Here is a 12,716-nt window from a genome sequence, read left to right on the forward strand (position 1 = left end):
TAGTTTACGATAAAGGACAGATACATCAATTTACATTTAAATTTCCAGGTCTGCTGTTATTGCGTTATCATTTTGTCCATGCTGAGGACGTGCATGTATTTTTCTTGCAGACAGTAGTTGTATTATTGTGTCTTTGTTAATGATGGCCGGTGTCGTTATTAAGTTTAACAGGTGCTTTGAAGCTGTTTTGATAACATAACAGCTATTTCTGGAGATTTCTGGAGTTCACAGTAAAAGACTGCCCAGAGGATGCAACTCTGTTTGATCATTTGCGAAATTGTTTGTGGCATTTAATCAACCAAATCTGCTGAATGTAATAGGGGAAGAACACTGGAGGATGCCTTTGTCACAATCAGAAATAAAATAAATGTTGATCAATTGAAAAGTGAACTTTTAACTGATTGCAGCTAATAATGATTAATGGGGGAAAAAACATCTGCTCAACAGTCAATAATGAAATTCATAGTTAGTTGCATTTTGTTTAGACTTGGGTGCAGTTGGTTAGCACTGTTGCCTCGCAGCAAGAAGGTCGCTGGTTCGCGTCCCGGTGGGGGCACCGGGATCTTTCTGTGTGGAGTTTGCATGTTCTCCCCGTGCAGCGTGGATTCTCTCCGGGTTCTCTGTGTGGGAGCTTCCTCCCACACAGTCCAAAAACATGTTGAGGTTAATTGGTGATTCTAAATTGTCTGTAGGTGTGAATGTGAGTGTGCTTGGTTGTCTGTCTCTAAGTGTAGCCCTGTGATAGACTGGTGACCTGTCCAGGGTGTCCCCTGCCTTCACCCTGAGTCAGCTGGGATAGACTCCAGCCCCCCATGACCCTAGTGAGGATTAAGCGGTGTATAGATAATGGATGGATGGATGTTTAGACTTGGCAGTGTGTGCTCTGTGTTTTGGGTTGGTGTGTTCAAAATGCAGTGAAAATGTTAATATACCATCACACTGTTCTACATTATGTTTTTGAATTTGTTGAATCATCATCAGAGCATGAATTTACATAATGCATAACACAAGCCTTGATGAAGTTTATCTCAATCTGTTGTGTCTTCCAGGACGGCAGTGGTGTGTCCTATCATAGATGTCATCAGCGATGAGACGTTCGAGTACATGGCAGGCTCTGATATGACTTACGGCGGATTCAACTGGAAGCTGAATTTCCGATGGTACCCGGTTCCCCAGCGGGAGATGGATCGCCGCAAAGGGGACAGAACACTGCCTGTCAGGTAAAGGATGAGAATATTTCTTCTTCTTCTTCTTCTTCTTCTGAGGATAAATTTAGATTATCTTCAGGGGACTGTGTGTCTGACTTTCCACCTGTGTGATGTCTTTTCATTAAGAATAAAGAGAGACGAGGTCAGATCGCACAAAAAAGATTAAAGATGCTTTTGTAAGTTTAAGCAAATGTTGATTTTTCTGTGCTGGCAGCAGCTACAGAGAAAACAATCATAGTTATGTGTTTTGTTTTGTTTTTTTCTAACAAGAACTTCTCTTATGAAAAGTGCCATTTTTATCTGCAGCTAGAAATAGATCATTTTCCTCTGTGCATCCCACTGATGCGAGCTACTGCCTAAATAGCATCCACAGAGTTGTGATGTTTCTCTTTTTGTAGTTTAAGTATTTGTGTATTTTATAAATAGAAAAATAGAAACTCTGCTTACAGTTGCTCTTTTTTTTTTTGGCTTCACAAATCCAGGAACAATTTGTCGTGTGTATGCAAAGCACTCTCAGTAACAAACAATATCCTTAATTCAGGAGCGACTTCAACATAGAATGAATTAAAAGATGAAAGTAATTACCCCTCCAGGGCTTTGTTTTAAATCATCAAACAAATTGGCCTTTTGTAATATCCTCAATGTTCCCCTGAGTTACAATAAGATGCTAACGTATACAGCATGAAGAGATGTGATATTACAAAAGGTTTTGTGTTTTTTTTGTCGTAATTTGTCTCTCGCAGGACTCCCACCATGGCAGGGGGATTATTCTCCATAGACAAATCATATTTTGAAGAAATTGGAAGCTACGATCCAGGGATGGACATATGGGGAGGAGAGAACCTCGAAATGTCGTTTAGAGTGAGTGGCAGACAGCCGGAGAGATGTTCTAATGATGTTATCGTGTTACCGGACTCGGTTGATGTCAGTGGATACATGCCAGTTTCTTTACGTTTAGCCACACTTAGGTCTTTCTTGCTTTAGATTCAAGTTAGAAATTTAAGAAAAGGATGCCAGAAATCTTGGAAATACCTGTTTTGTGGAATGAGATGTCCCTACAGGGCCTCATCCACAGTGACGCCAACTTCTGACGGCAATGGCACGCCTGAGTCTGGCAGCTTTAATTGCACTGTGATATTCTCTTTAGGATGATATTTGTATAGATTATATAAAGTGATGCTGTTTCTGAATATCAAGGATGCTGACTTCCACCACACAGACTCTGGTCTTCTGTTACTGATGCCCTCAAATCACATTAAGAATCTGAAATATTAGTTTCTGCACGTTTCCTCTTCAAATGAAGTGTTTGATGAATATCTTGGGCACAGTGGGGCTTTGGAATAAATGCTTATATGAACATGCTCACCATGGCTATGCTAATATGCCAATGTTTAGAAAGTCCATGATCTTAATTTAGTATATTAGCATTCCAATATTTGCTCATTAGCACAAAACACAAAGCACTGCTCATGGGAATGCCATTAGTTTGAAAATTTGACCTGAGGATGATGAAAGCTGTGAGATAAGCAGAGCTGCTATAATTCATCCTCAGGGGAGCGTGAATATTTGTACAGAGCTTCATAGCAATCCAACTAATAGTTGATATTTCAGTCTAGACCAAACTGCTTTAAATACAGAGCTACATTTCCATCCCCTTAAGCCATGCTGCTAGCCTTAAAAATGTTAATGCTCGAAGGCAAAATGCACCGTTGGCAAAGTAAAATGTCCTAAGAATGGTCACGGGCTAGTTTCTTTGTGATTGCACATGAATTGCAGAATAAAGAAGACATTAAAAAGCCCATAAAAAGAAACTTCTTGATAGATGAATCAGTTTGAGCCAGTCATGAAATGTTAAATCAGAAAACACATGAATGCTGCTCTAAAGCAGGCGACTGAGCTGAAGGGTCCAATCACTGACAGCTCTACAGTAACGTGGTGGATGCTAAATGGCCTCTTTTCTTTCCTGCGCTCTACCTTGACGCCTTCCGGCTCTGAAATTTAAAAGTAAAAATTAGTGACAAATTGAATCATCTGCCAGATCCCCTGAGCCTCAAATAGAGAAACTGGCATTTACTGTCTGTATTATAAGTTTTCATCCTTTATAGTTGTCTGCTTTTTCCCCCACATGCATTGTTTCTATGTGTCCACAGATCTGGCAGTGCGGCGGCTCCTTGGAAATTGTCACGTGTTCACATGTGGGCCATGTTTTCCGGAAGGCCACCCCATACAGCTTCCCAGGTGGAACGGGCCAAGTTATCAACAAGAACAACAGGCGCCTGGCCGAAGTGTGGATGGACGATTTCAAAGACTTCTTCTACATCATATCACCAGGTATGCGATACTTCCACCGTGTCGCTGCATCTCTCTGCCGCCGATGATGAGATGGCATGAATTTTACATGTGTTAAAAGTTTAAAGGAGTACACGGTTCAGTCGGGATTTTAATGGGTGTTTTATTCCGCGTGCACCATTGTTCAAAAGCAGATATAAATAATCCTCGTTACCAGACCCCACTGTGCTACTTATGCTGTCGCTGATATTACATTTTGCAAATTGGTGTGAAAAAAAACCGGACTTGTCTGCTCTATTTTATCCTTTCATTCTCTAGCTTTTTTTTTTTTCTCCCCCTCATTCGTTTAGGAATTTACATTTCTCTTTTTTCCCTCACGTTGGAATTTAACGCTGCTTTGTCGTCCTCAAAGTGAGATTAATTCATCCCTACTTTCAGACACATTCGTAGCGCGCTCCTGACCTTGGGTTCAGAAATTTGTCAAACGTGGTCGTCTCTCCGGCGGAGCTCAAACGCATACGGACAAACTAGAACAATACGACTGCGCAGATTGAGAGATGAGTACCCCTCCATCTGCCGACTTAGTAATGTGATTACCCTTCAGCAGACAGCAGTTTCCTGGAAATCTCTGGTTAAGTGTTTTAGATGCCAGCCAACCTATAAGGGATCATCCGTAATCTGCCGATCTTACTGCACAAATTGTGACCTTCTCTTCCACTCAGTCAGGCAGGATTCTCCACGGGCAGGTGTGCAGACGGAGCCAGGGCTGTGATGGATGAGTTTTTCTGCGTATTGTGGCCCCGCAATGACTGTCTGTTCCTCCAGGACATTAGGGAGAATGATCTGGGCCGCACTGCTGCCAGACCTCACTTATTGGCACAGAGGACCACAGTATGTTGCTCAGGCTGAATTTGGGAGTGGCACCTAGTGATCCTATTAAAAGTGTATCTCCCTCCTTGTCCCTCCTCTGCGCTGGTGATTTCAAGATCAAAGAGGCTATTCATCATCTGCAACATGTGATGCTCAGGCCGAGAGAGACAGAAAAGAGAAAAGGGGGAAATAGAGCCACAGGGAGAAAAAGTGGCCTTCGGCTCATTGCTTTTATCTGCCAACTTGAAATTTCTATTTCCCAGATTAAAGCGTGAGATGTTATTGGTATTACAGAGGGTGCCGTTTGCATTGTCTCGCCCCTGTTTGATGAATCTATACAATACGGCACCATAGGTCTTCCATGTTGGCTGGTGTTTGAAAATTGTGCTCTATTTTCCCCCCCGTCGCAATCACGCTCTTTCATAATAAATTACCACCCCAGATCTATCTACACGCAAGCTATGAGTCTTCAAGAGGCACTCTAGGGAGAAACCATCTGCCTAATGTGTTTGTAAGTGTCTGTGCCCAGTCACTGTCTAATCCTTCCTCAGTCTTCAGTTTCATCAGGACTGATACATCACGCCGTTTCCATTTGGCTCAAGTAACGAACGTCACGCCGCACAATATTGCACACAATTGTTGCACTCATGCATTTCTGAAGGAGATGCCGTAGCTTCAGCCGTGTGTATCAAGTGGATTACAGAAGTCAAGTGATTTACTGTGTGTTACTTAACAGCAAATCCTGATCATTCACATGGCCCGTACTTTCAAATACCAGCCTTTTTTTAAATAAAGGATCCCCCTGGTGGTAAGTCTTGGTGGTGCAAGACAATAAACGTGCCCTTCTATAAGCAGAACAAGACATTTAAGCGATGAGGTAAATTCCAGCTGATGATGTCCGCCGATACCGTGTGGCTGAACGCCTGTCTCGACATTTCATCTGCAGGCGTGATGCGGGTGGACTACGGAGACGTCTCTTCCCGTAAAGCCCTCCGCGAGGCCTTGAAGTGCAAACCGTTCTCCTGGTATCTAGAGAACATCTACCCAGACTCCCAGATCCCGAGAAGATACTACTCACTTGGTGAAGTATGAGCGCTCTTGTACTCTGATCTTCTATAATGCAGCAGCTCCTCCCGCGTTCAGTCAGATGTGTCCTTGTAGCCTCCGGGCTGCGTTTTCAGAAAGACAATATTGCTGCGAGATAAATCGGAAAGATCTCAGGGTCCAGCAAACGCTTGGCAAAACAAGATAAAAACAAACGGCCCCCAGTTGTTTGCATTGAACATGTATGATAGCCAAACATGGACATGTCCGTGCGGTCGGTATTGATCCATTGCGCGTGTTTACACAATTAGTCTATGCATTCTGTTTGGATGAGATAAGGCTCATGTATACATCCTCCACAGTCTCACAGTCCAGTTTTGTTTTTCTACTCTGAGCAAAAGTTTAAAGACAAGAAAGTTTAAAAAAAATATATCAGAATCCCTCAGACATTGTTGTAAATCATTAGCCAGCTCCCTATGTATTTTATAGATGGAAATATTTACGACTTCTGCAGATCTTTTCAAGGATTTGTTACAGGATGAAGCAAAAGGAGATTATAGGAACTGATCATTTCCTGCCTCGACATATGAATTCACAGCCCGTTGTTTTCAAGATAATAGCGGTTCAAGCTCCTTTTATTAGTCAGTTCCAATTCACTCCGAGTAAAGGTTTTTGTAAGTGACCTGAATTTGCCTCTTGATGCACATGACTCCGTGACGACAGCAGTGCAGCACGGGCTAATGTCAGCGCTGACATGGGCTCCGGCGCCCCGACGATAGACGGAGGCCTTTTCAAAGTAATGTCAGTCGAAGAACTCAGGGCGAAATGAGCTTGTAATCCTTCAACATTCATACAGCTGAGGATGAGAGGATTTTTTTTTTCCATCTGTGCTGCTCTGCTATACTGCAGTAAAAGGAGCTGGTTCACTCTCTCTCTCTCCCCCTTTAGCCACTGCAGCACCTCTCCTCCCATCGTTCTCTAAACCAGACTACTTCTGGCTGATTCTCATCCTCGGTAACACACAGTCAGCCTTTCTTTAACAGCTGGAACCATTAGGTTTTATATCACTTAATTATGAATGCCATTCTATTCCTGCTTGATAGGCATAATAATGGCTTAGGCAACATATACAGTCAGCTCAGCTTTAGCTCTGTGAATGTGCGAGTTCATTAGATTAGCTGACTTGACTGTAAGGCAGTCGGAGCTGTGATAACAGGGTTTCTCAGAACTGTGTAGTCAGGTCAGCTCTATTTCAGCGTTAGAAGTGAAGATAATGAGGAGAAGCTGGACTAACATAACTTAGTGACATCACATCTGTTATATTCTTATGGAGTCAAATAGTGGACATGGAGATAAACATTTTTCATGTCAAAAAAATTTAATGACCAATCACAGTTGAGCCAGTAATGAGAAAACGACTTGACAAATTTGGGCTAAAATTGGCTGGTGGTGGCTGTTGTAGCCGTCAGTTTTGTCTCTCACTCGGGTTGTCTGAGAAGAAAGCATCTTCAAATCTGTGACTTGTGTGTGTGATCTGGCTTTAACATCAGCAGCATGCGCTTCCTAAACAGCAAGCTGTTGTCACTGGGTCAAAAAGGCTCTTTATAGTTTCCAACGGCCCAAGGTAAAGTGTTCAAATGACTTGTTTCATCTGACAAACTCATCAAATCCTAAATATATTCAAGAATAGCATCAAATTCTCATATTTGAGAAGTTACAGCCAAAAAAGGTTTAAATAAAAAACAGGACTTAGCTGAGTGGTTGCTGATTAAAGTTATGAAAAAAACAGACTAGTCCAGTGTTTCTGGACACTGTGTTTCTGCTCCAATCTATGTTTTAAATATTTTAAAAATACATCTGAATGTTATGCTAAAAGATCCCTGGATAAAAAAAAATGTAAACATTGAAGAAGAGGTCAGTCATAAATGTGAATGTACAAGGATCTGTAGACAAGAAGCTTCAGATTTATTAATAACTATTGAGCAGAACCTTACTGGCCTTTGTCTGGCACCGAAAATAACATATTTGCTTTCTCATTCAGTCATGCTGCTTAGTTTGTGTACAAACACCCCAACACATATAGAATTGGGGATGTTGATGCTTAATTTTTAGTCGATTCATTGCCATTAATAATTTAATCAATTTTAAATACTGTAACAGGTAAGGCAGAAATGAGGGACATACATGTCAGTAAAGGTATTGCAGATGTGTTGTAGTGCCTGATTATGCCATTAGGTGGCACCCTTGCTGTCTACTGAGATGGAGTTACAGGTGTGTTTGCTGACCGCCCACAAAGGTCGCATAAAACAAGCGCACCTCCCTGCTGTCTGGCTGTTGCAGTTGTGTTGATGAATTCTGCAATGTAAAGTTTAAAAAAAGAAAAACAGTTTGGCAGCTGTCCGGGTTAGCTGCAGGCACCTGAGGCTCAAGCTAACACGAAAGTAGGTTTTAAATGCTAACACAGGCCGGGAGCTAAGTGTCTGTCAGCGAGAGCAGCTGTAGCTGCCAACGCCGCTAACGTTCAGGAGCAGCAGGACTCTGATTACATGCTTCCAACAACATTAAAACTTAAGTGACGGAATGCATCAGCGACACTCTTCTCCGAGTATAAATACATTTCAGAGGTGGCAGTGAACGCTGACAGATTTCCCCGAGTGATAAAGTTGCTGCGACAGTATTTGTGGACATCTGTTCCCCCTGAGCAGATGTTTCCAGCAGCTGGACTAACGTTAGCAGCGAACAAGCCACTCCATCATGGAGATCAGGTGCGAGGATTGTTCTGATGTAGAAACCATCGTGACTCAAGTTCACTGTGGAAAGAGGAAGAACATCCACTGTGTTTCATTCATTTCAACAATTAAGCAACTAATGATTATTATAAGTAGAAAAATGTGGATCAGTTTCCTCAAATGTCTTGTTTAGTCCAAAGATCTTCACAGAGGAAAGAAACCAGAAAATATTCACACTGAAGAAGCTGAAGTCACAGAGTTTAGACTGATTGTAACAAAAACGACTCAAACTGATAAATCGACTGTTGGAATATTTGACAATTGTGTAATTAGTTGACAACTAATCGATAAGTTGATTCATCGTTGTCCCTCTAAGCGGCTGTATGGGTCTCAGTGCAGACTGATTAAACTCACGAGAACTGTCCAGTAACTGTGTTTCCACTGTGGAACCAACAGAGACGAGAACAACAAAGACTGAAAGGTTGCAACTATTGATTGTTATGGCGGCTGACTGTCAGTTAAGAAAACTGTGTACAATTCGGATCCCGACAACACACTGTTGTACTTGTGCATTCTATGTTGTCCACTACCAACTATGACATGAACACATCTGGAGTCAGTTGTAATTTGAAGTTTAATTTGAACTTCTCACTGTAAACTTTCTGTGTGTAGATCAGAAATGTTGAAACTAACCAGTGTGTGGACAACATGGGAAGAAAGGAGAATGAGAAGGTCGGCTTTTTCAACTGCCACGGCATGGGCGGAAACCAGGTGAGGAAATAATGGTATAAATGTAATGTTTTTCCGATGTAAGGATTCATTGTACATGTAGTATTTTTTGCTCCTTTTTGTGTTATCTACATGCACAACGTGTTGAATCTATCTACACACAATAATACATGACATGACATGATACAAACTGTTAATTTTTTCAGGCAAATTGCTGCATATAATTATTTCCAGTAATATGTAAAATACATTTTTAGAATAAAAATCTCTTAAATTTAAATTAAACCCACAGATTCATGTCTGTATCTTGGGGTTTCATTCATGCCTGACAGCTTAAACCCAGTTTGGATGCGATGTGTGTGTGAATTGCCAACTTTAATTCATCAACTATAATCCAGAGATTTTCAATACAGTTGAAGTTTTGGTTTTCGCCAAGTTTTCTCTTAATTCTAAGGTCCAGTTTTAATTAGGCTCACAGGTTTTTGGCACAGACTTATTGTATTCTGGTCTCATCATTGCATCCTTTATCTTTGCAACTATAGTTTCTTCTACAGCTCACAGGACAGACGTTCAGTGTGATCCTGTAGTTACAGGAAAACACAAACATGGGGAGTAAAATATCTGCCGAAAGCACTAAAACCACCTTCTCCAGCACATAATCAATTGCAATCAGGTTTGCATTACACTGCAAATCACAAAGATGGAGACTGGTAATCAAAATGAAACCCCTATCTGTTCCTTGAATGGAAAAAGATGAATAATGTTGGCATTGGCTGATGTTTTTTTTGAAGGGCTAAATGAGATCTCATTTTCCAGGTGTTCTCGTACACGGCGGATAAAGAAATCAGGACAGATGACCTCTGTCTGGACGTCTCCCGCCTCAACGGGCCTGTCGTCATGCTCAAGTGTCACCACATGAAGGGCAATCAGATGTTTGAGTACGATGCTGAGGTACGATCTAGGTTTCCTGTAACGAGCAGATACTCAAAACACGAGGCTGTTATTGCAGGTGGCCGTTCTTGCCTCCTAATGATTGGTTTCCTGAAGAATGACTGATGAATTGCTGATTGATTGCACCTGTCTGTGTCATGAGACAATCGCATGAGCAATGATGTACTCTGGGCGATTTGGGTGGTAGCGGGGGAAATGGAATACCTCTTTTTGGCCACCAGGTGGAGCTGTATGTTGTTGTTTTTTTTTTTCCAAGCAGCACTGAAGTTGAGTTGGTATTTTCACCCAGCAGCTGTGACTCTCCTCTCATCTTCTTTCATTTTATGTAGTATGTTGGCAAGTGGGAATATGATTTCGAGGTAAGCTGTTCAAGCCATTCCTCCTGAATATTTCCCCGTAGTTCACATCTTGTGCTCCCCATGTTTGTGAGATCCTTAAACCATGTGTGGACCATGAATTGCTGGTTGATGTTAGGGTAGGTCGTTTAAGTCTTGCTGTGAGCTGAAACCATTTTTTTCCCAGAAGAGGGAATTTGTGAACCAAATAGACTCTTTAGAAAAACATTTTCATTTAGTCATCGCTCCCTTACAAAATTCAGCAAACAACTAGTCAGTGTGGGTCAACATTAAGTTACCACATCTGCTGCAAAAATGGACAAATTATTCAAACCAATGACACGTTCAGTCTACCAAAGTAAACATCACCTACTAAGATCAGACACATTTTAGAAATCAAAGCAAAACAGCAATTAATGGTGAGGTGAAAAACTAATAATCTAGTGTTAGTGTTGCCCCTTGAAAGGTTTTATCCAGCAGCAAAGCAAAATCACCAGAATAAAAATGGCTATTCTGGCCTTTAACCAGTCGTGTTAAAAGAGATTTAGTTTACTCACACATTATATACATCAGAGAAATTGCCAGAAATAAAAAGAAAATGTTTCTGTGAAATCAGGTGCTCTTTACCTTTATTGTACACAGATGAGATCATGCTTACTCCCAAAAGCCCATCTGAGCCATGAAAACCCATGTACTGCACTTCTATGTTGTGTAGTTCATTACAGACTTCTCAGCATTTAAGAAACTGCTGGATTCATATAACATACAAATGCATCTGACACAATTTGCCCGTTTGTGTTACTGTAGCACCCAAATGATAACGAAAATGAGACGAATGACAAAGCCAGAAACTGCTCATTAAACACCAGGGTTTCATTTCACCTAATATTCCCGGTTATGCAAGCTGTAATAGTCCTCCAATTTCAATATTCAGTCCAATGAAGAAACAGATGTTGCAGGCAGAAAACAGAGACTTTTTTTTGAATCTCACAGGAGAACTAAAATATTCTCCTCAAGCCTTGTTGCCTCAGAAGTAAAAATACATTATGGATTATACAACTGAAAAAGCATTTTTATATTAACAATTTATGCATTTTTAAACCACTGGGAGATGGTTGGAAAAGACTGCAGTGAATACAATGTTATCTATGAGTGATTGAGATGTCCTATCGCTGACATGTTGATATGACAGAGGGAGGAAGCCCAGAGGCCTTTCCATCAAGCACTGAACAAACCCTAGGAGAAATCATTTCATTACACTTTGTTCTCTGGGTGCATTCTTAAAATGAAAAAAAAGTTGAATAATTCATAAAGGAAGAGATCCGGTCTCTGTTGTAAACAGCGCTGGGGTTTCACCGCTGTCAGTGGCCGACGTTATTTTTAGTCCAGGTGTGACTGACAGGGACTGAATCCTGGGTGACTACAGTACCATTAACATTTCATCTGGTCATCAGTTTCATTTTCACAGGGACGCCTTACTTTTCCATCTTCCTGCTGTATTCGTCTACATCTGTGACCGACAGCCCTCCTCCTTCTTCTTCTCCTTCTTCACCTGCTCTGCAGTTTCAGCCAGAAACAAGCTGCTTAATGTGCTTTTCCTCACCATCAAACAAACAACAATATACCAGTTACAAACATTGTAGTGATTACAATTCCTCCCCACAGAATGTTAAAGTCTGCTCAGTTCTCCGGGTCTTTCGCTGGACTGTTTGCTTTGCTGTACATGTGAAGTTTTGTTTTAGTGTCGTGGAGACTAAATACTCCAGTGAAGCAACTGGAAGCTATCAGCTTCTCTGTAAGACAGCGTTCTCTATTGTTTACTTTTTACCAGCCTTAAGCTAAATGCTAAGTGTTATCTAATTCATGCTTAGTGAACTGGAGTGCAGGAAAATACAGTTAATGAGTATATTGGATAGACAGCGTTTGAGTCATGGATTGTCAGGCATCAAATTCACAATGTGAAATGACATTTTCTTTATACTAATGCTGCTTTCATGTTGTGTTGGATAAAGAAGGGTTTAGTTATCATACCACTGACATGACATGAAGATAGCATAAAGCCAAATATAGGAACATTCTAACCAGATACCTTCACTGTATTTTGTTTTTCTTTTTTATTGTTATTAAAAAAACTGTTTCTTGCATTTAACATTTAATATTTTAAGGAAAAATCTTACATTTCTATTGTACAGACTTTGACACATTATGTTTCAGTTTATTGGTGTTTTTCAGTCAGTTTCATTGATGTGCTCATCGTCTGTTTGAAATGTGGCTCTGGTGTTTTATTTAACATAATATAATGACTAAGTAAAACATATACAGATTAAATTAACTCTGGAAGTTATTTGCAAGCATTAAGTATTTACTGGTTACGCTGCATTGACATGAAATATTATTATTTTCATTTAAAAGTCATCCAGTAAGTCCAGGTTTTGAACACCTTCAATAAATTTCACACTTTTGACGTAGCTGTCAGTAAAAAAACTGCAAAAGTTTGCTGTGAAGAACAGACGTTTCAATTTGAGAATACTTTGATGACTCTGTGACTTACCTTCACAACC

At 40.7% G+C, this 12,716-nt stretch overlaps 1 protein-coding gene across 2 annotated transcripts in view; it reads left to right on the forward strand.

Moving 5' to 3' along the window:
* galnt13 (polypeptide N-acetylgalactosaminyltransferase 13) overlaps nucleotides 1–12,716 on the forward strand; it is a 37,593-nt gene that overhangs the window by 18,978 nt on the left and 5,899 nt on the right. For both annotated transcript variants that reach the window (XM_008290883.1, XM_008290885.1), the window contains exons 5-10: nucleotides 1,050–1,220; nucleotides 1,952–2,069; nucleotides 3,359–3,539; nucleotides 5,314–5,453; nucleotides 8,813–8,911; nucleotides 9,686–9,820. In XM_008290883.1, coding sequence (XP_008289105.1) covers nucleotides 1,050–1,220; nucleotides 1,952–2,069; nucleotides 3,359–3,539; nucleotides 5,314–5,453; nucleotides 8,813–8,911; nucleotides 9,686–9,820 — 844 coding nt within the window. The remainder of the gene's footprint in view (nucleotides 1–1,049; nucleotides 1,221–1,951; nucleotides 2,070–3,358; nucleotides 3,540–5,313; nucleotides 5,454–8,812; nucleotides 8,912–9,685; nucleotides 9,821–12,716) is intronic.

This window comes from Stegastes partitus, unplaced genomic scaffold, assembly GCF_000690725.1.
Source record: "Stegastes partitus isolate 25-593 unplaced genomic scaffold, Stegastes_partitus-1.0.2 Scaffold701, whole genome shotgun sequence".
NCBI lineage: Eukaryota > Metazoa > Chordata > Actinopteri > Pomacentridae > Stegastes > Stegastes partitus.